At 47.1% G+C, this 25,387-nt stretch overlaps 2 protein-coding genes across 4 annotated transcripts in view; one reads left to right on the top strand and one right to left on the bottom strand.

Annotated features, from left to right (window-relative positions):
* Positions 1-197: 197 nt before the first annotated feature.
* Positions 198-13,690, top strand: S1PR3 (sphingosine-1-phosphate receptor 3). Of its 2 annotated transcripts, none has more exons than XM_081067441.1 (2): positions 198-407; positions 8,543-13,690. In XM_081067441.1, exon 2 carries the CDS (start codon positions 8,683-8,685, stop codon positions 9,817-9,819), a length of 1,137 nt encoding a protein of 378 aa, XP_080923567.1. In that variant the 5' UTR covers positions 198-407; positions 8,543-8,682; the 3' UTR covers positions 9,820-13,690. The 2 variants fall into 2 exon arrangements, with proteins under 2 accessions (XP_080923567.1, XP_080923568.1); XM_081067442.1 differs by having other exon boundaries at positions 198-641; positions 8,543-12,064.
* The window catches only part of SHC3 (SHC adaptor protein 3), a 185,490-nt gene continuing 172,891 nt past the window's right edge, over positions 12,789-25,387 (bottom strand). For both annotated transcript variants that reach the window (XM_081067439.1, XM_081067440.1), the window contains one exon: positions 12,789-20,336. In XM_081067439.1, coding sequence (XP_080923565.1) covers positions 20,208-20,336 — 129 coding nt within the window. In that variant the 3' untranslated portion in view covers positions 12,789-20,207. The remainder of the gene's footprint in view (positions 20,337-25,387) is intronic.

The following is a 25,387-nucleotide window of genomic DNA, read 5'->3' as shown; positions in this document are numbered from 1 at the left end:
CGGCGCAGGGATGGGGAGATGGAGACCCGGCGCGGGGAGACGGGGGCGCGGCGCCGGCTGGCTGGGAGGTGGGGGCGGGGACGTTGGGAGCGCGGCGCGGGGAGGTAGAGATGGGGGCGGGGGAGGGGGCAGGGCTGTGTGAACGGGCGGCCCGGAGGCGGAGAGGCGGAGGGGCGGAGAGCGAGCGCCGCCCCCCAGGCCGCCGGAAAAGTTTGTGCCCTGACTCGCGCGGCCAGAGGCTGAGCGAGCGGCGCCCGGGGACACCCGACAGGTACCCGGAGCTGAACGCGGAGGCAGGACGAGCCCAAGCGAGCCCCCAAGACTCTCCGGCGTCCCAGCCCGCTTCGCATCTACGCGGAGGACAGGCTCCAGCATGCCGGTGACCCAAGCGCCCTTCCCACACGGAGGTGAGTCGGCGGGGCCGGGACGCGGACGCCAGGGTGGATGGGGACAGCCGGGACCACTTTTCTCCCGAAATTCCAGCGGAACCGTGGCACGAGCGCACCACATCAGATCACCGCCTCCCCCAGGACAGACATTCTGGTGACCCAGCCGCGCGGCAGGGGGAGGGGGTGCTTCCCTTTTAACATAAGTGGAGCATTTAAACCCAGCTGCCTCTCAGTATCCTGAATGGAAGAGAGGTGAGTCTTCACGGAGAACTTCCATCCGTGGTTTAACTTGGACAATTAAAAAGTTAGATGCCCTCCCAGAATGAGGACCTGGCGACTCTGGGAATGTGTGGTTGCTGTCATTCTCCTGGGAAAATCGTTTAAGGCACATTCGGCACAAAAATTCAATTTTTCTTTATATTTCTCACACAAGGCAATCAGGCTGTCAGAATCTGGGGCTGGGAGATCAAGTCCGGGTGCCGTAAGGAGGTGCCCACGGAAAATGAGTGTCTGCATTCATAATGGAGATAAAACCTGGACAAGGGGCAGGACAAGTCCTTCTCTGGCTTGAGGCAGGGAGCCTGCTCGCTTCGCCACTTTTAAGCACCTATCTGCAAATTGTTGGTCTCACCTCACCCCTCATCTGTCTCCCTCTTTTTCTCTGGCATTGGACACTCCCAATGACATATTTCTTTGTGGTGTTCTTATATTTAGATGTAAGGGAGAGGCTTCTTGTTAGATTTTTAAAGAGAACACACTTCGTTTTGAGGATGAAGAAAGGGTAGCAGCATGAATTGAAGGCTCTTCTGTAAGATTATTTCAAAAATGGGAAATCCCCCCTGCACATACTAGTACCTCCCCCAGCTGGAGCTCTGAGTACTTCCAGAATTAGGAATTTCTCCTCTAGACATCAGAGGTTGCAGACATTGTATCTAATCACGTGTTCATAGTTTATCTTTTCAGCATTATTTTCTTCATTGATGAAATGAAAATCTTGCAGGCATTATTAAGAAAAATATAATTCCTAGAAAGTACCAGGGCAGGATTAGTTTCTGTGGGTATGTGATTAATGAGGATGGCCATGCCAGTGGCTGGTGTTGGTGGCGGAGGGGGGGGGGGGTGATTGTGTTTCTCGAGTTGTGCCAGTGTCTGGATCAGTACGATTTCTCACTTAATTGATGCAGAGCTCAATGCCAGTATGATAAATTTTGTTGCCATGGAAGAGCCACACACTGGGTTTTCTCTGTCAGCGAATGTTTACATTGGGCTTGCTAGTCCAGTGACTCTTGTCACCTGACACCAGAGATCTAAAATGTTTAAGTCAGCCCTTAAGAGCCTCCCCTGAGATACAGGTCCAATGATTTCTCATGCGGTTTGCATCTTTGAAAATGCTGCTTTCCCCTTTATATTTGTGAATTTCCTTTTAAGTGCACAACTCCTAATTTTCAACCAAATGTGGATAGTAGAAACTCATGTTTCCTGTAGAAGGAGCCTTACATTTCAACCTAATGGCTTTATTTCTGCAAATTCAGGGACTGATTTTCCTTTCTCTGGAAGTGATGTCGCATTTTTAATTCCATGGTATCTCTTCCATCTCCTGAAGATGCTTCAGTACCTATAGCATATGCATATAGCATTTTTTTTATAGCAAAAAAAAAAAAAAGAGAACTTGAGCATGCCTTGATCTTGAAATATTTGGAGTTGCCGTCTTGTAGAGTCCCATTTTTTCTGCCAGAAATTGTGACTATTACTTGTGGCTGACACAGCTGGTGAGGCATCTTCAGGCGGCCCGCGGGCTGCTGGCGCCGATTTCCTTTCTGATCAGTTTTAGAGTTATTTCATATCATTTCTTTGCCATGCATTTTCTGTTGAAGTAATTAATTGCCTTAAGAGATTTTCTATAATCTTTTGGAGATAATTTGATATATTGAGTGAAATCCTAACTAATGTCAGTTAGTAATACATGTCAGTTATTATTATTACAACTACTGAGCATAGAGTTGCCTTTTATTTTGTTATCTTTCTATTTTCGGGGGATTGAAGCTGTGTCTGTAAGAGCCTAGGCAATAGGCCAGTCGGGTCAAATCGGTGACAAGTGTGCTCGGTGGAGAACGTGGAAGGCCCAGTGAGTGGACTGGCATCCGATTGGCACTGTGAGCTGAGTGGAAGTCCTGGTGAGCCAACAGGGCTCTCTGGCCTTAATGCTGCCACTCCATTTCCCTGGCATCAGAGTCTTCCACGTGTTTCAGTGAAGCCCCCGTTCTAGGACTTGGCTAGCGTCGTACTGGAGGCTATTCGGCTCTACAGCATGTTGGGGATGCTCTTGTCACCATCAAGGTGAACAACATGTGGAAAGGTCGTCACCTCCAGAAGAGCTTACTACTAAAGGGGTGTACCGGGCACAGACACCCAGCACAGTGCAGTCTCTTCCAAACTGTGCCACTAAGGACCGTGACCACCCCCAGCCTCAGTTTCCTCCTGTGTACATTTAGAAAGCAAATGGGGGGACCACGTGGTAACTACAAGGTGCAATGTATGTCACATGCCATGTCATTGAGTGAGAGCACTGCTTTGGGTCAGGATGAGAGGAACCCCATAGTTAGGACTTCCTGGACAGGACACCTCTTATTTACATATGCTTTTACCTGCCTGGAGGAGTTCAGTTCCACACACACACTTATTGGTCCTTTGTCAATTGGTAGGAATTTAAACCTGTACCCTTACTTAAAGCAGTCAGGGAAGAGAAAATTTGAAAAGCTTGGTTGAGAAGCAAAGAAGATAAGACCCCTTGCATCAGAAGCAATTGCCTTTTTATGGACAAACCTGGGTGCCCAAGGGCGTGTGTACTCACATGTGAAATCCTCACCTGGTTCATCTGCAGTTCTCTCACAGGGAGCTCCATTACTGACCTAGAACAAAGTGCATGCATGCGAGGCTGCGTGTGTGTCAGCCTCTTGCTGTGAACTGTCTCTGAAAGCAGAGAAGAGTCACCAAATAAATCCGCAGAGAGGGAAAATACTCATTAGCAAAGGAATTTTGCTGGGGCCGTGAAATGGCCAACTCATTATTTCCTTTCTAAGTTCTTTTAAATGAAAGAAAAAAAATCCTGCTTTTCAAGAAATTTTGCTTGATGTCAAATGCTTGATGTTTTAATTCAGTTTGGAGGATGATCTAAGCAATTTCCCTGGGAAAAGATGCCTTTTAAAAATATTGCATTCTACACTGGAGCAGGAGAAATTTCTCATTATCCTATTGTGCTTTTCTTTTTTGCCATTGGAGAGGGAGAGAGAGACCCCGGACTTTATGGAAGTGTTTTCCTTTACTTTTTTCTTTTCCTTTTTATAGTTTGTTTATTTTTCAAATTGACATGTGTAGAGAAAGTGAATCACCAGTGTAGAAAGCACATCTGGAATCCATCGGCCAGCCAGGGCCCGCCCCTCCCCCACTTCCTGCGGTTATGCCTTCTTGGAATGGAGGGAAGGGAAAGACCCCAGCTTGACAGGGTCTAAGCTGGGGTAACATACCTCAGAACTACCTTCTAGAAGGCATTTTATTCTATCTCCTAAAAAGGAAAAGTGTTGGTGTTTAAACGCCTTGAGGTGGACTTACAGATCCCAGCTTAGGAGGATAACGTGAGAACCCTTAGGTAACGGGCTCTGTTGAGTAGATCTAAGGGGAGTAGGCAGCAGTGGACCTCCTTTACATGAGATGCGGGGAGGGGAGGGTTATGCGGGGCCTGAGCTCTGCAGATGGACATATACCAGGCCTTCTCAAGAGTGTAGCACCGTCAGAATTTGGATTTGTTGGAAGACCACTGCCAACAAGCAAGAGTGTGTCTATCCTGAGTGCTTATGTATGTATTATAACATGTCCAGCTTTCTGAGAATGTACAAGACTAGCCGGCACACATTTCTTAGGAATGGGCTTCAAGTATTCAGGTGGAATTTAAGCAGTGATCAAATGTGTACAGTGTCACTGCCAACCCCAGACACTAATCTTTTAAAATAAAACAAAATCTAAGCATTTGTAATGTGTAAATCTCGCCCCTGGTGGTGGTGGTGGTGGGGGATTTCTCTGCACAGGCAGTGATTTTCAGGATGCTGGCCGAGCCCTGTAAGCCTCTGCAGGGGCTCTCAGCATCAGAGCCAAACCTAGATGCCAACACAGCATGCTCGGAAATCAGTGGTCCACGGACATGCAGGCATGTGCTCACACAAGTACACCCACACTAGTCCTAGCACGCTACTTAGGGTAAGCACACTGGGAGACCACCCCCTGTCCACAAACAAAGAACAGTGCATCTGCCCACACAGTGGGAGCAATAAGACGGGATCCCCGGCATCCACACGCATGATGGGCAGGAGCATCACGTTGGAAGACCCAGGCACAACTGTGTACTGCAGGGCTCCATTCACGTGAAGGTCAGAATCAGGCTATACTACGGGATGAGAAGCCCAGACAGTGGTCCCATCTGGGAGTGAGCAGGGACTAGAAAGGGTGCGAGGGGTTGTGAGGGGCTGGCCTCATGGTTTGGGGTTGGAACCCTTCTCTGTGGGGTGAGACAGCTGGCTTCCAGTGAGATGCTTTTGACTGAACACAGAAATGTTCAGACACATCCAAAACCAGCCTAGCATGTAGCCAGCACTTTACTCTCAGGATGGTTCTACTTTCTAATGTTGATCATCCAAAGAAAATAGGCCTTTAGATTCCAAAGACAACTGAATGTCTTCTAGTTATGCAAAATGTGGAGATTTACATTTAACAACAACAACAAAAAAGTTCTGAAAAAATATGCTCCTTTTGAACAATGAATATTTAATTAAGGGAAATTATAAATCAAGCATTAATGGGAAAAGATGTTCACCCTCAGGATTCTTGGCTTTGATAGGTCTCTGGCACATTTTATACTGTTTTTACTATGGTTACTTTATTGCTAGTTATTAGTTTTTATTGATTGCTTTTTATTTTGTTGTTTTTCCTCTCTGCTCAATTTTATCAAAACTACGGATATGCAGGGGGGAAACGATAAAGATGTCAGTCTGCCCTTTTGTCCTGGAAAAGTCCACATCCAGCAGTTTTAAAGGGGCTCATGTCCCTTCTATCTGTACTTCATGGCACAGTCAAAGGGGTTTCAGACATCCAGAGGGAGCCATGAGATACATAAAATGACATGCAGTTATCATGGGGGAAACTGAGGCACAGAAGATCAGCTTGAGATGTACCTTGGTTTCAAAAACCTTTCCAGTGCAAATGCCTGAAGCCCCTTTTCCCTCGTGGGTGTGAATTCATGTACAATTCATGTTATTCACTTATTATTATCATTCAGACGACTCTGGTGCTAAGACAGCCATTATAACGCCTCATGTTAACCACATACATACCCTTATCTGTTCCTGGGACAGAAATCCCTGGTGGGGGAGCAGACGTCCGAAAGAAATTTTGAAGTAAACAGGCATGGTGGTGTTTAGACATGGCAGCGGGTGGCCTGGTGTGGGGGGTGCAGGAGGGCACTTGGGCCAGCTGTGTGGGAAGGAGTGCTCTCAGGACACTGCTTCCTTATGCCGCTCGGTGAAGCGACATCTGCGTCACCTTCTCTGCCCTTGTGCTGGGCCTTTTCCATGAGCAAGGTGGTGTCTTGTCCACCAAGGTGGACACTTGGTGGTGTCTTTGGCGGCACCCTCTACGTGGAGAACGCTGAGTGACGCTGAGTACTCGCTCAGTGGTCATGCCCTGGGATGGGAAGTGGTGGGAAGAGAACTGGGGGCCTAGTTCTCCTGGGCGTGGTGTCCAGCAGGGTGGGGTGTGGATTCCCCATTCACCGTTCACAGATAAAGAATGCATAGAGAAGCAGTGATAAAGAGCGTGCACATTTGTGGGGCACCTGTCTGTGTTCCAGGCACTGTGAGAGACGCTGCGAACTTCCTGCTGTCAGTGAGGATTAGGTCAGGTGCTTCAGGCAAAGGGCTCAGGTAGTGTCGGCTGCTGATGTGTCTTCTAGTCTTAAAAACACAGCTTGCAATTGGTTTTAAAAAGTGGTGTGCTACCTCAGAGAAAAGTCACTGTAGGCTGGCCTGATTCTAGAAAATGTCACAGAACAGGTAGAATTTGACTGAGGCCTGAGAGACTGATGAGATTTATATAAAACTGGGGGAGGGGGCTAATGGGAAAACTGCCCACCGAGGTGACCTGTCCTTGTTGCCCGTGGCAGAAAAAGCAGACAAGCCTGTTGGTCCTTCCTGGCTTCAGTCCAGGTGTATGCAGGCACTGGGGGCAGCCTTGCCTTCTGCCCGAGGCAGCAAGGTACCCCTGGGCTTAGGTGGGCTGTGGTCAGGGAGGTAGGCCCAGGGCTGACCAGCAATGGCGGAGACCTCGGTAGCTGCCCCCTCAGGTCCTTCATTGTTAGCACAGCCTCAGAACCGGCCTGCTATTCTGTTCCCTTCTGAAGTTAGAAGAGATTTCTGCCACACGTGGTGTTCAAGCTGACCCCCATGTCCTCTGCGGCCTCCGACAGCTGTCATGCAGGGGCCAGGGAAAGGTCAGGGGCAGTTCCAGGCAGAGCACAGACGTCAGCTCAGATGCCCGGCCCACGGGGTTTCCAGAACAAGCAGCACATTGAATGTTCTAGACACTGGAAAGAAAAGAAATCTCTGAGAAGCAGCAGAGGGGCCACTTCTACCCAGTCTCAGAGGACCCAGGTCCCCCAGACTAATGAAAGGGGGGAGGGCTTGACAGCGTCCGCAGAGCCCTAGGACCTGTGCCTGAGGGGCAGGAGAGAAGTTGCCTGGAAGCGTCCATGGGTGGGCGATCCTGGTTGGGGTCTCCTCTGCTTCTGCCTCAGAACAGCTGCCCAAGCTGACCCCTCAGTCCTTCTAGGGACTTACGCCTGTCTGGGCCTCAATTCATACTTGGGATTGAGCTCAGTTGGTGGAGGAGGCCTTCAGATCTCGTCACACTCCATATCATTGAAGAGTGGTCCATTTGCCTCTGATCCAAATTTAGAGTTGTGGCTTAAAGATTAAAAAGTACCAAAAAAAAGCTTCACTGGATACACACAATGGACTGTTTTAACTTCATTTGATTTTAATTAGATATTGAAATATTTGAGTAATTTAAATCTAAAGTCAGTTCACTGATAGCCCTTTCTACTTTGGTCGTTGGGTCGGCTTCACTGTGGTTATCACAGGAGGCCACAAGTGGACTGGGGCGTGTCCAGGGCCCAGTGGGGGAAGGGTTAAAATTCAAGGCCGTCCAGGGCCTGGCTTCTGGGCTCACTGCCTTCACTGTCTCACTAGTGCTCGCAAGTTAGTTGTTTGTTCTGGCTTAGTGGCACTGATTCAGTTTTGGGGGTTTAGTCAGTTACAGCAGATATTTAGGCCTCTGGGTTTTAAGCCAAACTCAAAGCCCACGTGCTTGTCCTTGCTTTCTGTTTCTTCCTTTCACCTCATTGGAAGGGGAGTCCACTTTTATAGGTTTGTATTCCTTCCTCCCCTAGCTCCATGCTCAGCTGCTCACTAGGGAAGTGGCCACCGGGGACCGTGTGTGTCCTTACACTGTTCTTCTGTAATTGCGTGGTCCAGTCTCAGGACTCTCTGCTGGGCAGACCTATGGGCCATCTGGATCTAATTTCTGTCCCTGGACCTGGTGCCAGGGGAGGCCATCTGGGACGTGTGGATGTGTCCTATGATATCACTCCAAAATTCACCAGGAAGCTCTCAGAAATCTGGTGGGTACCTTCCGGAGTCCATCCTATTATTTTGACCTGAGATATTCCTTAGTTGCTTTTGGTAACTGAGAGTCATGGTTCCCCAACTCCCGTGTGGTAGATGAGGATTAACGGTTAGCATTCCTAAATAACTTGAGATTTCCCGATGGAAGTTTTATTTGGGTCTGTGCATCATCTTTATAGGAGTGAATGACCTTGGTGGTCCTGCACTGAACTTCCCTCCTGGCAACTGCAGACACCAAATCACTTCCCAGGTCCTCCTCAATCACTTAGGAACTTGGCCTGTGTTGAGAGGCCCTCTCTGAGCCAGTAAAAACCAGCCATCCAAATGCTTCAGCATTTTTGGTGCCTTTCTCCAGCTTTGCTGCCACCCTTGCTTCTTTGGTGGTATGACCTTATCACTGGGCACCCCTCCTTTATCTTTTCGCAGGAGCCACTTCTCAACACCCCAGCCAGGGTCTGGCCCAGATCATTACTAAAGCTTGAGCAGGTCTTTGTTTTCCCTGGAAATGGACGTTCCCAGGGCGCCCTCTGGTGGATTTGGAGCTGACTGCCTGTGAATTCCAAGTGATGGCCAGGGTCCACTCATCATATCCCAGACCCTTCGCTGAGAATGAGACTCTGCACAAACATTACAACTACGTGGGCAAGCTGGAGGGCCGGCTGAGAGAATCCCCTGAGGGCAGCACTCTCACCACTGTGCTATTCTTGGTCATCTGCAGCTTCATCGTCCTGGAGAACCTGATGGTTCTCATTGCCATATGGAAAAACAATAAATTTCACAATCGCATGTACTTTTTCATCGGCAACCTGGCTCTGTGCGACCTGCTGGCTGGCATTGCCTACAAGGTCAACATTCTGATGTCAGGCAAGAAGACACTGAGCCTGTCTCCGACGGTCTGGTTTCTGCGGGAGGGCAGCATGTTCGTGGCCCTTGGGGCATCCACCTGTAGCTTACTGGCCATCGCTATTGAGCGGCACTTGACCATGATCAAAATGAGGCCATACGACGCCAACAAGAAGCACCGCGTCTTCCTTCTGATCGGGATGTGCTGGCTCATTGCCTTCTCCCTGGGTGCCTTGCCCATCCTGGGCTGGAACTGCCTGCACAACCTGCCCGACTGCTCCACCATCCTGCCCCTCTATTCCAAGAAGTACATTGCCTTCTGCATTAGCATCTTCACGGCCATCCTGGTCACCATCGTGATCCTGTATGCGCGCATCTACTGCCTGGTGAAGTCCAGCAGCCGCAGGGTGGCCAGCCCCCACAACTCGGAGCGGTCCATGGCCCTGCTGCGGACCGTGGTGATTGTGGTCAGCGTGTTCATTGCCTGCTGGTCCCCACTGTTCATCCTCTTCCTTGTCGACGTGGCCTGCAGAGTGAAGGAGTGTGCCATCCTGTTCAGAGCCCAGTGGTTCATCGTGCTGGCTGTGCTCAACTCCGCCATGAACCCCGTCATCTACACCCTGGCCAGCAAGGAGATGCGACGAGCCTTCTTTCGGCTGGTCTGCAGCTGCCTGGTCAGGGCCAAGGGCACCCGCTCCTTGCCCACCCAGCCCGCTTTGGATCCAAGCAGAAGCAAATCCAGTGGCAGTAACAATAGCAGCCCCTCACCAAAGGGCAAGGGAGACATTCCCCAGATGGTCACCACGCCCTGCATCACCGCCAGAAACAAAACCTTGCAAAATGGCATTCTCTGCAAGTGAGGGCCCAGCCTCCAGGAGCAGGCATCCTTACATCTCTCTGGAGGGAGCGGCTCCCAGCCCAGCGGCTACATGCTCATTTGTTGCATGTCTCACTGTGAGGCTTTGCCAGAGCTGAGACGCAGGAAATCTGTTTTGCCAGGAGCCTGCCTCATGTGGCCGTCTCATAGGCCTGGGACCCAAGGACTCACCAACCCATTTCAGTGTAGACAGCATGCCTTGTTATTTCAGGCTCCAGAGCCTTCCAAATGCACCAAGCTGCTGATATCGTTGCTGCCTTCCTCTGAATCCCACCGGCCACTCTCCAGTATTCCTGGGGAGGGAAAGTCATGGGCCACACAATATACAGTGTTTCCCAGGACACTGTGACGATGTTTGGGTAACTACACTACACAGAATGTGGTGACAGTGGGTGCTGTGTATCCCATTTCTGTGCTGCACTGCTCTTGTGTTTCAGAGGTCTGCCATGGGCACGTGCGTGAGCTGCAGTATACGGCACAGTTATGTAACAAGTAGTACACGCATCATCCAACTGAATCACCAGCTAGAGGATATGGCTGGGAACTAAGTGGACATGCCAGTCCCACTCTCCTGAGACTGACGTGAAGTCTTGAGTTAAGGAGGTTCTAAATGCCAAAATTCCCAAAAAAGCCTTGTCTAAGTCTGGTCCCAGATGTGTGGGTCAAACCCCAAATAATCCTGAGACAGGCCTGGGAGCAGGTCAATGTCTAAATGTTCATGGCTAGAATGAGCAAGTTCTGTGCGTGCAGGTCCCCCAAGGGGTCCCCACTTCTTCCTTGTCATGTGTCCCTGCACAGTTTTAAGCACATCCAAAGGCCAAATTACATGAGTGTTCAGGGGTTTCCCCAAATCACAGAAAAGTTAGCCACGGTCTTCCAGGATGCTGTTCTCTAGACCAACTAAGAAATGAAGCCTCCTGAGAGAAGCAGGGACAGACACCCGGCCTGTTTTACCTTTCCAAGTTGCCAGAAGCAGTTTAATGGAAATTTCTATTGAATTAGGAGAGGTTTACAAGACAGCACGTTGATCGTATGTTAAATTTGATTCTATGTCAGAAAGGCACCAAGTCAGTAACCGCCGTGTTGCAATAGCCGAGGAACTGGGGCCATCAGCAGTCTCACAGCTTTTGAAAAGACGAACCTGACAGTCACATTAGAACAGTTTAATTGTCAAGAGAGGAAACGTGATCTGGCAGTTTGTGCATTCTTCAAAGAAATGTAATAATACTGTAATCTTATTTTTCAACATAGGTCAACCTTGTATCGTTCTGTTTACCTTATAAAGGAATTACTCCAAAGGCGTTTTTGTGTATGCTCTTCCCCAAGGATTCTACATAAATACAAACTGATAAAAAGGAACACACACATCTGTAGAGGCCCCCAAAGCACAGTGGACATGTTGAGTTATTTGTAAAAACAAAACAAACAACCTTTGAAAGGATTCTTACTTGGGGAAACCTCACATGTGAACCCCCTGAAGTTTTTAGGTTCACTGAGAATGTCACCTGAGTAAAGACTGAGAGAGTAGTCTTAACACATTAACTTTTTCGAAGAGAGATTGACTCCTGTTTATCTGATGCAAGTTCAGAATTGAGGGACGTTTCCATGGGACCTGGGGGATCTCCGTGTACTAACCAAAGATTTTCCTCATTTTTGTTACTGATGAGATAAATCCTAATTGTAAGGAGACGTTCATCAGTGGCATTTTTTGTTGCCTTCTTTACATCACTGAAAAGGAAGTTATTCTTTTATCAAATAATATGAGAAAACCAAAGGCATTTCTAAAAAAGTTAAGCATTGAGGTACTGGGTTAAGAAAAAGAATGCATCAGAGCGCCAAAATACTGGATATTGCACCTCACTTCAGTCATGACATGATTTTAAAAGTTGATATCACAGTTCTGAGTTGCTTGGGGGCCCGAGATCGCTGGCGCTAGTATTAATAACACTTTGTACCATAACCCCAACTTTCGTTTGAGATAATCCAAAACTTTCAAGCGATATGAATGAAAAACACACCAGAAAAGTAATTGCATTCATTTGATACGTTCAAAAACTAATCAACTTTAATACCACCGTTTATGTACATTCGTAACTAGCTAGCTGGAGATCATTTAGCAGCTGAGTATTTCAAAGCCATTGAGAAGCTGCGCTTTAGATCTCATTCAGGTAGTAACCTTAACTATGTCCCATGTATATTTTTTAAAAAATAAAATTGAAAGTCTTTGCATAAACCATTGTTGGAAGTCCACGTGGGGTCTGTGTTCACCGGGGCCACCCCGGGTCGTGTACCGGATGGCAGCCTGGCCTCTCACCTGGTACCAGTGTTTTTCCAGGAATCAAACCACTCTGAGAACCCTGATAACCTTTCCACCCTACACTTTCCCACTGGCATATGTGGTGTTGAGTGAAGCAAGGTGTATCAGGGCTATTTCACCAAGTTTGATAGGTCACACTGTTTTGAGGAAGGTTAGTAGACAGGGAAAAGATTGAGGGAGTCATGGCAGTCCAGGTAGGGCCAACACAGATGGGATTTTTGGTTCTGCTCCATTTGCAGCAGGAGAGAAGAGGTCAGAACAGGTCCGTCCCCCAGCTTTCTCCTTTACAAACTGTAGTTTTGGCGCATGCGTGTGTGTGTGTCTGTGTCTGACCTGTGTTCTAAAGAGAAAGAGGCCTAACTAGTCTGGTGGTGACAGTAATGAAGATCAAACCTTATGCCACCTGTGATTCTGCCCAGGGCCCGCTGGGTACAAATTCACGTAAGTCTCCTCAGGAATGCTTCTGCCCAGCTGCCATTTTCATTCCACACCGTTGGCCAGCAGGCAGGGCTTTGCTATGATTGTGCTTCAAGACATCTCCTGGGAATAACTGACTATCTGCTTTCTCTGGAAAGGTTTCAACCGCACATCCTCTGTTTTGAGGCAATACAAGATCCACAGTCCAACAGAAAGACTTTTCGTAATATTCTTTATTGCCCACAGACTTAACATTGACAGTCATTTAAACAATGGATGATTTAGAAAACGGCTGTTATTTCAACCCCTGACCCATGGTTATTCTGCACTGGTAAAGAGCTTTTCACAGAAATGTAGCAAGGTGTATTTTATAGAAAACTTCTAATTAAGTTACCAAGTCCATGCTTTTAAATTGTATCTATGAGTGCAAAATCTCAACACCCAAATGTTTTAGTATCTAAGTCAAATATCAAAGGGTTTGCTACATAATCATAAATGCACATATCACTGCTCTGAAAATGAAGGCACATTTTCTGATAACCAATGATAAGAAGTGCAGCACTGCCTACGTGGGTGACAACCTCCTTCCTGGGCCAGAGTGATGACACTTGGGGACACCAAGCAGCTCCTTCCCTTGGTTACCCTAGAAACCCACGTGCCAGGTGCCTCATCCAGGGCTCTCAGTTGGAAACCACATCATTTCCTGAAGGAGTAAAGTGGATTCACTGAAGGTGAGGAGGGAATTTAAACCAATTCTCTTCACCTGTATTATTGTCAAATCTCCCAAATGTTGGCCAAATAACTTAGGTGTTCCCATTGTTTATAGAGCAGAGATTAGAAAACTTGAAATCAGTTTTGTATTCCATTCCTCGGGGATGTCCAAAGGCCCATTCTGTTACAATATCAAAATAGAAAGTGGTAAATTGGCAATAAACCCAGACAGAGACCTTGACAGTAATTCTTTTTTTGTTTCAAAAAAGTTAATGGAAAACCAAACACAAAATTTTCAAATGATTATTTATCAACGTGTATAATTGGTCATCCAAATGCTTTTTTAAAAAGTAATAAATACCTTATTATTACACATTAAATTTATATGGAGTTCTCTCCTAATTCTTGGATTTAAAGATCAAATGTTTAATTCTTGTTCAAATCTGAATACAAATAACATCACATACTTAATTTTACAATATTCCAGGACAAGCTATATTCAAAGGTCAAATGAACAGAGAACATTCCATTTGCAATTGACACATAGTTGTTTCCAAGGTAATTCCATGTTTAAGGAAGGATTTGCCCATTAATTTCTATTTTCTTAATTGTCACTTGATTTGGTGGTGAAATATCCCAGGTGAATGTGAATGAATTACCTCAAACCTCAGGACCCCAGAGTGCGCTCCCACGTGCAAATGTTTCTACCTACAGCATTTCAAGGTGACACAACAAAATGGAAACTTGAACTCTGAGGTTTCATTTTTCGCTTGAGAATGGCTCTTCCAGCCCCCTCGAGGGAGTCCTGTGTGTTTGGGGCTTAAGGGATTCATTTGTTCAGGGCACCTGTGAGCACAAGGAAGGAGGAAAGAAGTGATGAGAACAGCCTCACCTCCACCTCCAGCATCCCTGGTAACACCAGGCACTGTGTCTGCACATACGTGTCCTGCCTCCTCCTGGGCCTTCATGCCCTGTCTGTCTGCACTAACACTCCCGTCCCATCTGCCCTCCAGTTTGCAAAGTCTTCAGACTGCTCGAACTCAGGACCTTCGGTCTCCACAGGTCCTACTGAACTTGGCTACAACACCGTCACGCTTGTCATGCCAACACCCTGCGTGTTTGTACTTCCTACTGGATTACACTCGCAGGCAGGCAGAACCCGCATTCACTTCCCTATCCCAGGAACCCAGCGCTGTGCCTGCCAAGTGTGAACTAGTCTACAGATGAGGCCAAGAGGCTGATTAGAAACACTGACGAGCGGTGCCACATATGCAGCTACACCAGAAATGACAACGCTCACCCCCCACACCCCTTAGCACACTTTGATGGGGACAGCCTGCCACGCTGGACCCTTTTCGTCCTTCCTCACTGGCCTTCCACAGACACTGCACACTGCTGGAGGAACACGGGACCTAAGTCTGGACTAATGAGCATCTCCCTCTTTTCACCTCCTCCACCCTCCCGTCCTCTCCTTTCCGTGTCTTCCCCCGCTGGCCTCTTTTCCCTCGTGTCCCTCTGTCATTTCCCACAGTGGATCCCTGTGGCCCTCCAGTTGTCTGTGGATGCCAGGACACACCAGTTCCCAAACTCTTAACACTTATTTAGCCTTCTAGTTGTCCTTGTTAGTTAAAATACCAAAACCAGGGAAGTGTCCCGAGGTACCAATCGCACAGCCAACCATCATGTGCACACATGCAGAGAGACGCACATCTGTTGTCATCAATGCAGGCGCATGTGTGTGCGTATATACATATGAGACTGACATTCACAAGTCTTGGTATAAAGTTGCAATTTTTCTGGCTGCTATAAAATGTGCCAGTTTAAAAACTGTGCATTATGTTGCTTGCAAACTTATAAATATGTATAAACCCCATTATAAATAAATTGTGGCTGGCAGATGGCATTTTATCTTCCAGCAATGACTGTGTAGAGTTATAAATGCTTATTAATCCTCCACTTTTAAACTCACGGCGTGGACCTGGGATCTGTGACAAGAAGTGGCATGAGAATATAGAGGAGGGCAGCCATCGATAAGAGACATGTAAGAGCTCATAACTGATGGTGCTTCTCAAAGTCTAAACTGCCCACCAGCATTGCTCACAATTTATTAGAAAGACAAATTCCTGGGACCCATCCAAACTCACCAGTCAGGAACTGTGATGAGGGTCCCTATTGGCTCTGATGCCTGCCTTCCACCCCAAGCCTGCTTAGTGTGAAGGCCTCTCTCTGCCCGAGGACTCCCCGGCTTGAAGGGTGTGTACAAGGGTACGCAGTGCCAACCAGGACAGCCTTCAATGCTGGGCTGGCTGTGTAAATGCCCAGCTCTTCCCTGCCCTGGTGGGTCAGCTCTGAGGTGTGTTCAGCCCTGACTCCTGCAGTCCCCAGTGACATAACTATCTGAATCCTGGCGATTTACCTGATCGTGTTCTCCCCAGCAGCTTCCTTCCCTTCCCCACATACATGCAGATCCTTTCTCAGGGTCTGCTTCTGAAAGACCCCAAACTATACAGAGGAACAGAAACACATCCTCTTCCTCCATGTGAATGACTCACGCCTTTGTGCATTTTGGAAAAAAGATGGATAAATGTAAACCCAAGGAAGGAAGAACTTGCCATTTCCATTGGGGTGAGCTTTACGCTCAAGCCCATAGGGACCCTAATAAGTCCTGCACTCTGTCCTAGATTCAGCCACTGACGACCTTCAGCAAGGCACCTGGCTCTAGTTTCCTCACAGAAAAACAGGTCCTTCCAGCTACACTGTCCCATGATGCTCCTTTGCTCATTGTCCTCTGGGAAGCAGCGACAGTCCCAGGTTTGCAACACATTCCCGTAAGTAGTTTTTCTACTTTTCTTTCTCAGGATCAATTTTTAAAGTTTCACTACAGAACCAGAGGACAATTCTGAAACCCAAGGCCAAGGTTTGTCTGCATCCTCCAATTATCTATTTGTAGTCTTTCCATAATTCTCCTTCCCATTTCCAGTCGGGCAGTTCACCATTCACAAGAAGGCATCCATGGCATCCATACACATTCGGCCAGCAAGAGAAAAATGATGCACACTTTTGTGTGAAGCGTCCAAGGAAACAGCTGTCCTTCGTGTTTGCACGTATTCACCGCCCCACAGTCCTCACGACAGGGACGGCACAGCCCTGTGGTACAGGCGGTGAGCCATGGGAGGCCACGAGGCTTTGTGTGTGCCAGAGCCGAGGTTGGACGGAGGTGTCCACTGCTGCCTGTGCTGCCCAGGGAGTCTGTGAGCCAAGGAGACGTGGGACTGGCCTCCATGTGGTGACCGATTCAGGGAAATAAGGACAGGGACATTAGTTTTGAAGCATGATTTATCTAAAGGAGCCATCCAAGCATCTGGCCCCACCTGAAGGGAAAGCTCCACTTCAGGAGTGACGGTGTCTTTAGAAGCCCAGGATAGGCATGGAGTCAAGAAACACGAGCCGACAAGTGTCCCTGAGCCTGGGGGCTCTTGTGGGGGCCACACAAAGTGCTACACCCCCTCTTCCAGGCATGCCCTTCCTTCTACAGGCCTTTTCCTCCACACATGGTGTCACTTTCTGTCCTCGTTGGACAGTGGCGCCCTTTTCCACTAGGAGACCCTCAGGACACCCTATGTGCTCCAATTGGGTGTTTGTCTGTCTACCCCAGTACCTGACACAACCTGAAACAGAATAGTTGCTCAAATGAAACACAGGTCAAGGCTGAGTGGGGACCCATGCTTTAGCCTCTCAAATTACAAAAGGCCAGAAGTGGTAGCTTAAGCGCAGGATAGACTGGGAATTGTCTCATGCCTTTTTTATCAGACCGTCCACTGAGCTGTTCAGGGTCTCCTTGGTGGTCAAGCATCAAGTTGACTTAATCGAGGGATGAGTGGCCTCATAGGAGCCCCACAGGCTCTCAGCAGGACCAGAATGTCATCTGAAGCACAGCTCGCTCATAAAGGACAGTGCGGTGGGAGAGGAGGTAGCGGGGGCTCCAGGGCCACTCCACAAGCTGGGCCATGTTAGGACTACAGGACCCGTCTGGCTCACCACTGACACGGAGGCCTGGGTCGAGTGGCTGGGGGCCCGTGAGCGGCAGCAGCTATGGAACATTCCATGGACCCAGGGTCTCTGCATGCAGTAGCACTCATTCCCTGGGAGTCGAGGCCCTGGAGCGCACAGCTTGGGCTGCTCTGCCTGCATCTGCGTTTCAGGAGCCTGGTCCTGCCCAGGCGGAGACAGCCTGAGAAACTGCAGGAGGAGGGCCCCAATCTGGGCAGGGAGGAGGCCCTGTCACATCTGCCAGCAAATCGTGAGCTCCAAGCTCAGCAGAGCTCGGGAAACAAAGAATAAGTGGAACAGCTTTGCTGCCTGCCAACTATGTGGCCTCTGAGCCTCAGTTTCCCCATCAGTGGGTGAGGCTCACAGTAGTGCCTATGACGTTGAGCTTGAAAGAAGAGATGAGATGACTTGTGTTTGCTCTAACAGGATTCACAGATGGAGGGAACAAAGATAAGAAAATCGCTGCCGTCTGCCATATCTCGAATATGCTCCAGTGGCTACAAAGTGCCAATGTTTCCCATTGGCTCTGTTCCACTGCAAGCAATCTTACAATCTGAGCTTAAAAATGCATATTTTGAATTAATATTGAAACAAAATTTGATTCCCCCCAATGCCTTTAATGTCCTAAATTGATTCTCATGCAGAAAACGTGATATATATTGTTCATCACCATTGAGGGAAACACTGACTACAGAGCTGAGAGCTACTCCGACGCAGATCACATGTCCTACTTCCACAGCAGGAAAACTAGAGCGGGTCAAATGTTCAGGTGCTCACGGTTCGTAACTCTCATTTCCTACCTGCCCTTTCCCCTTCAGCATTAGTATTTTGGCCTTACAAATCGGGCATGCAAGACTGTGGAAAGAAAAGCCATTTTATCTGTTTTTATATGTGTGCACACCCACATATAGAGAAGCTTCATGCTTCCTCACAGAGGTCAGACGTTTATGCGCTGCAAATCTCCAGGAGACGGAGCGTGGGGCAGTTCTTGCAGCCACCGCAAAGTCTGCCTTGTCAAAGGGCAAGAGGTGGAGACAGCTGCTACGCTGAATCCACAATCTGCCCCCACTGCTTCTAGATAACGTGGAGCAGGGCATCCGCACTGCACCTGAAACCACTACCACTCCAGGAAGCAGCAGGATGGTCTATATCCGTTCCAAACCATGGCAGAACATTCTAGAAGATTGAAGCCACTGTCAACTTGAATTCAGTGGATGCTCAAAGAGCAAAAACTCCAAAGAAGGCTACATACGAAGCGGTGGACCTGCCCCAGCCCATTCTTGCCCATCAGCGCTATCCCACCCTCCCATCCTGGCCAGCCCCGACAAAAGTAGAAATGGGGTCTCACACTTAGCATTAGAACTTTGTAAAATTGGTACTCATCAGAATTTTAAAATTATATTCTTAACTCCTCGTTCCTGAGGCATCAAAGCTATTACTACCCAGCTCTAAGCGTGTGCAGAGCATCTATTTGTTGTATTGGTCAAAGGGGCGTGTATGCTGTGGGATGTCGCTGGGACAGAAACCAACCTTGCAGCACTGGTGGGAAAGTACCAAACACACAAATGGATCCTTCTATCTTTGAGAGGACAACATCTGTTAAATCACAAGATAATCTCAACCCAGATATATTTTAAAAGTCACAAACATTGTCAACTTCCCAACACTAAATGACCCAGTAGGAAATCACAGTGTTTTATCTCAAAGGAAGGAGCCAAGACTCAGCACTGCGTGACACACATACCCTTTTCATGGAGCGACTGGGAAACCTGCTGTAGAAACAACCACCATTTGTTCTAGAAGCAGAACCTGAAATTGATTCTCAAAACTCCCCAGCTTTAGGCAAACATCGACCCAGAGGAATGGCTGATGCCAGTGTCTCCAGGACAAAACTCCGAGTGCACAAGCTCGCACTGTCTTCAGCACAGCTGTGCACATGCTTCTTTCTCTACTGAATCTAGGGGTGAGGGGCAGTTTTACCTGCAGCTACCACAGCAGCCTGGAATCAACCAGACGGCCAGAAAGACATACAAACCAAGACTTTACCCCAACTACCCCTCCACACTTATCATTTTGTCATTATACGGATGAAAACAAGGAAAGCATTTGCCAGTCAAGATCTTCATTAGTGAGGCTTATTTTGTGCCATATTTGGCAGTAAAACGAATCCCCAAGTGCCCCTGGACAACTGGGGTCAACAGGACAGCATTCCTATGCTCAGCGCGACCTGAAACAGCTGGAATGACATTTATTCCTTAGTGCAACTGCAGGAGGCATCTGGTGCTGGACGCACTGTGCATACAGGTGTGGTGCAGACAGCCTAGGAGGCGTCTTGGAAAAGGAGGGACAGTCATCAGAACCAGCATACCCCAGTGCTTTACTGGAGCACTTTGGGTAGCATCTTGCCCGATTCTGTTACAATCCCATGTCTATTACTGATCCTCCTGCTTGCCTCTACTCCCCATGTTGTGCTTATTAGATAAACTGCAGGTAACACCTTCCTGGTGGACCTTCCCAGTGGAATGGGTCAGTTGAATTACATTTTCGCCCAGACAACTACAGTCAAACTTTTTCTTTCCATTAGAAACATACAGCACAGAACATTAGTCTTACATCTGTCTTAGTCTTAAAAAATAGAAATATAAGGGGATCATTTGTATAGGATGTATAGGTCTGTACACCTTTACTATGCACATGAGAAATAGGAACAAGTTTATGAAACCTGCACTTTACAGAAGCCTTCCTCCTGGGGCTTTGGAACGAGGCCCTGAGCCTGCGGGCAACTCCCCAAGTTCCTGTAGCCCGGTACCCATCTACTAGGAAGAACCGAGTCCTCTTGACAACTGGTATAGTGTCAAGACAGGGTGGCTGGCCAGTCACGGGTTCCTCTCCACTGGCTGCTGGAGGCAGAGCTCACTCCCAGCGGAGACAATGGGCAGGCTGTTCTCCAGATGGTGGTTGATGAGATGGCTGATGCTGTCAAAGATCCTGTCTTTCGTCCGGATCTGTGAGGGACACAGAGGGAAGGTTAGCATGATCCACAGGCAAAAAAAGGGAACACGTCTTGCTTAGTGTCGGCCAGACCATCTGAACTGGAGAGGCATTTCCTGGGGACCTGGGAGCTCCCCATGCTTTCAGAGATGGTGTCTGTAAAGTCCCTGGTCATTGTTGCTGGACAGTCAATTCAGTCTGCTCATCTGTCCACCGCCAGGACTTAACCACAGCCTCCCCCACCTTTAGCAACCAGGGGCCATGATGGGCTCCCCTGCTCTCTCCTGTTTCCCTCCTGCCCTCATAGGATCCATCCCAGAAACCTCTGTCTAGCTGTCCTGCACTATCCACTGGGGTCTACAGGCTCCCATGCCCCTCCTACCCGCAGGCCCTCCCACTGGCAGTCTCTGGAGGCACCCTCCCTCCCTACCCCACCCCCAATGAACCAGCACACTCCTCGTGTAGACCATATTTGAAGAAGGCAGTATGAGGCTTGGCCAGGGGCAATCTCCCAGCGTGCTCTGAACACAGCTCCCTGGGGCCTGCTCCTTTGAGAGGTAGTGGGAAGTGGGACAGGGAGCAAGCACCTTGCTACAGCTGTTCACCTTCCAAGCCCTTGGATGACCTTCATGATGGGTCTGGGATGCACAGACCTCTCTTTCCAGCCTCCTTGTTGGAAGCCATCCCTACTTTGGGGCAACCAGCTCTCCCATCCCTCCCTCAGGGACTACAAGGGCATGTCTATTCTTCTACTCACTTACTTGTCCTAATATTGTCATTTCCCCAAATTCTTCCCCTTCCCTACTGTAACCATTTTTGTCTCTCCCTCTCCATCAGCCCCAGATCTCACTTCCACCCCAAATCTATGCTCCAGGTGTGCATATCAAAAATTCCTACCAGGCTATCTGTTCTGGCCTCTACCAGTTAGTGGCCAAAGGCAACAGCACAAACTTTAAAATTAGGATGGATCCAATTCTGAGATGGGCCCCTCTTCCCCCCGATCACCAGAGAGGAAGAGACCTCCCAGGCCACAAGGTCCCCTGACTCTTGGGCATTAAGCCTCAGTAAGGATGTAATCTGAAGGACACATTCAGAAAGGAAACTTTTTATAAGACTTTCTGACATTTTTCCATTGAGGTTGTTTAATCCTCCTGGAGCTCCTTAGAATTCACAACCCAGAAAGACCTCCTGGATAATGCAGGCAGGTTTCCTCCTTAGAAGCTGGGGCACTAAGCTTGCCTTGACATTAACTCCTTATTCCTACTTCTTAATGATTAACACTCATTTAAGTTTAGGACAGTAGGGGTAGGTGAAGGAGGTTTTATGACAGGAAAGCGTGTGGGTCAGTGGTCTCAACCTGAGCTCATGTTAGAATCACCTGAAGAGCTTTAGTAACCCCACACCCAGACATACTCCATCAGGAGCTCAAGATGGGGCCCAGGTACCAGTGTATTTTATGCTTTTTCCATGATTCCAACATGCTACCCAAACTGAGGACCACTGATCAGTGTTCTGGGAGTATATAGACTGGCCAAAATAAACACACACATAAACAAAGGCACACAGAAGAAGTCATATATTTTTACTGCCTAAAGAAATAGGCCAGTTCACTTCATTCCCATAAATACCCATTGCAACTCAGGTCTGGCTTCTGCCCAGAGAATTTGCAGCCCATAGAACTTACTGTATGGACCCACCAGCCATGTGCTGGAAATGCCAATAGCTGATTAAAATACCCAGCAACCCAGACAAACCTAGGAAAAACTTCTCCAGATATCTGAAAGAATTCTGCTATAGCTATGACACATGGAATGTTACTTCAGACAACTCTGTGAGGCTCTGCGTAGTAAAAAGGAAATAAACCTAAAGATAAAATCCTTTGTTCTGGTCAGTCTATAGGAGACTAGACTAAAACATGCAAATATTGGAAAAGAAGAAAGATATGAAATCAATAATCTAAGCTTCTACCCTAGGAAATTAAAAGGAGAGCAAATTAACTCCAAAATAAGTAGAAGGAACGAAATAATAAAAATTAGAGCAGAAATCAATAAAATTGAAATGGGAACTCAATAGAAAAAAAATCAATGATCCCTAAAGCTAGTTCTTTGAAAAGATAAATAAAATCAATAAGCCTCTAACCAGGCCAAACAAAGAAAAAAAAAAGAGAGGACACAAATTACTAATATCAGAAATGAATAAAAGGTCATCACTATAGATCTTATGGACATTAAAAGTATAATAAAGGATTATAAACAACTCTATGCCCACAAATTTGATAACTCCAAATAAATGGACCACTTCCTTGAAAAAAACAATCTGCCAAATTCTGACAAGAAGAAATAGACAATCTGAATAAGCCCATATCTATTAAAGACATTGTATCAATAATCAATAATTCTCTAACACAGAAAACACTAGGACCAGATTGCTTCACTGGTGAATTCTACCAAACATTTAAATAAGAAAATGTACCAAGTCTCTACAATCTCATTTAAAAGATATAAGCAGGAATACTTCCTAACTCATTCTGTGAGGCCAATATTACCCAATATCAAAAGCAGACATAAATAAGAAAAGAAAACTGTAGGGCAACATCTCTTATGAATGTAAATGCAAAAACCGTCAAGAAAATATTAGCAAATTGAATCCAATTATACAAAGAATTATACATGACCAAATAGCTTTATCCTGAATATGTGAGAGTAGTTCAACATTTGAAAATTGATGTAGTCCATCACATCAACAGACTAAAGACCAAAAAAAAAATCACATGATCATGTCAATAGATACAGAAAAAGTATGTGATAAAATTCAATATTAATTCATGATAAAAACTGTCAACGAACTGGGAATAGAGGGGAATTCCCCCACTTGATTAAGGATGTCTACAATATTCTACTGCTAGCATCCTGCTTGATGAGAAACTTGAAGCTTTCCCACTAAGATCTGAAACAAGGCGGAATTAGGTCATCAAAATGGCGGCGTGAGGTGAGCCTCTGTAAATCTCCCCTGGAATTTACAACTAATCAAACAACTCCAACTCCATGAAAAACTCCCTGCACAGCAGAAAGGCAAGATGAAGAGGTCCACTACTGAATTCACCTAAAGGTGGGCGAATTGCCGAGCGGGGGAGGAGGGAAGATATAAGTGCAGAGATGCAGACCTAGTTCAGTGCTCCAAGCTCGCTGCATCCTGGAACGACCACAATTGTGGAAGAGGGAAGAACTCGGAATGCTAGGGCTTCGTTTATGGCCCACAGGGCTGAGAAGAGAGCATAACACACAGCTGAACACCATGCTCATGGCAGAGACCTCGGAGAGAAGACTGAGGGAAGAAGGCTGAAAACAGTGGTTTCAGCCCTCACTGCCTAACAGAGAACAGAAGCCTTAGGCACTGAGACTAACCGCCCCCTCCCAATCCTCCCAGAGCTCGCCCCGCCCCACCCCCCACCCCCCCGCCCGGTGCTAGAAGTGGAACAGTAGCAGTGTCAGATCAAAGAACAGAATGTTTGCTGTTCTGAGAACTGTGGACAGCAGAAAAACATTCGCAGCCAAACTAATTCCGGCAAAGGGGAGAGAGCTGTGGCAGCAGGACTGGCTGTGGTGGTGGGTGCCGCCATTGTTCTGGGCCACCTCTCACAACTCACCCGACTCCTGTTCCCACCTATCTGGACAGATCCCATCAGGAGTAAACAGAACTGCTTAAACACACGGGCTCTGAATCTGGTGCAGAAAGAGCTTGGGAACTTCAAAAGCTCTCACCGATACCCAGGTGAACTATTAACACACGAGAAGCCTGTCTCCCAAGGAATCCCCTCATGTGAGAAGCTAGAATAGTGCCGAGAAAACATAACACTACAGGGTGAGAGAGAAAAAAAAAGGCTGAAGTTGGAGAGAAAATAAAACATTCTACCAACAAGTACTGGAAAACAAAAGAAAGAACTCTTCCTATCAACCTGTTGCAGAAACCACTCCTGTAGATGTCTAGGAAGAGAAATAATAAATCAGTAATTGCCATGAATAACCAAGGCAACAACAGCTCAGAAAGAAAGTGAAAACTCTCCAGAAAGGAACTTAAAGATATGGAAATATGTGACTTAAATGACAGATAATTCAAGATTGCAGTTCTGAAAAAACTCAATGAGATGCAAGAAAACACGGAAAGGCAGTTTAATGAACTCAGAAACACAATCAAAGAACAACATGAACATTTTACGAAAGAGATTGAAATTTTAAAAAGGAACCAAATGGAATTTCTGGAGATTCAGAACTCAATAGAAGAAATTAAGAATGAAATAGCCAGCTTAGGTAGTAGAGTTGACCAGATGGAGAAAAGAATCAGTGACATCGAAGATAGAAACCTGGAAATTACACAGATGGAAGAAGAAAGAGACTTGAGACTTAAAAGAAATGAAAGAACTCTACAACAACTTTCTGACTGCATCAGAAAGAGCAACGTAAGAATAACGGGCATACCAAGGAGAAGAAAGAGACAAGGGAACAGAGAATATATTCAAACAAATCGTCGATGAGAACTTCCCAAACTTGTGGAAAGAACTGAATCTTCTAATCCAAGAAGCAAATAGAACACCTAATTACCTCAATCCCAACAGGCCTTCTCCAAGGCACATTGTAATGAAGCTGTCTGAAATCAATGACGAAGAAAGAATTCTCAATGCAGCCAGGGAAAAGAAGACGGTAATCTACAAAGGAAAGCCTATTAGATTATCATCAGATTTTTCAGCAGAAACTCTACAAGCCAGGAGGGAGTGGAACCAAATATTCAAACTATTGAAAGAGAGAAATTATGAGCCAAGAATAATATATCCAGCAAAGATATCCTTTAGATATGAAGGAGGAATAAAGACCTTTCCAGACATACAAAAGCTGAGGGAATTTTCTAATACACAACTGCACTACAAGAAATACTACAGGAGGCTATTCGACCACCATCAACAGGGACAATTTGTGGCAACCAAAACATAAAAAGGGGGAGAGTAAAGGCCTGAACCGGAATATGGGAATGGAGAAAGTAAGCGTGCTGAAGAAAATGGAATACTCTAAAT

This window comes from Rhinolophus hipposideros (assembly GCF_964194185.1).
Source record: "Rhinolophus hipposideros genome assembly, chromosome: 11".
In the NCBI taxonomy this organism is placed as follows: Eukaryota; Metazoa; Chordata; class Mammalia; order Chiroptera; family Rhinolophidae; genus Rhinolophus; species Rhinolophus hipposideros.
The sequence above is the reverse complement of the archived record's forward strand: the minus strand, read 5'-3'. Positions and strand labels throughout refer to the sequence as shown.

What these genes read in the sequence shown, in the direction of transcription:
- S1PR3 (XM_081067441.1), top strand. Translation starts at nt 8,683, where the DNA reads ATGGCCAGGGTCCACTCATCATATCCCAGACCCTTCGCTGAGAATGAG.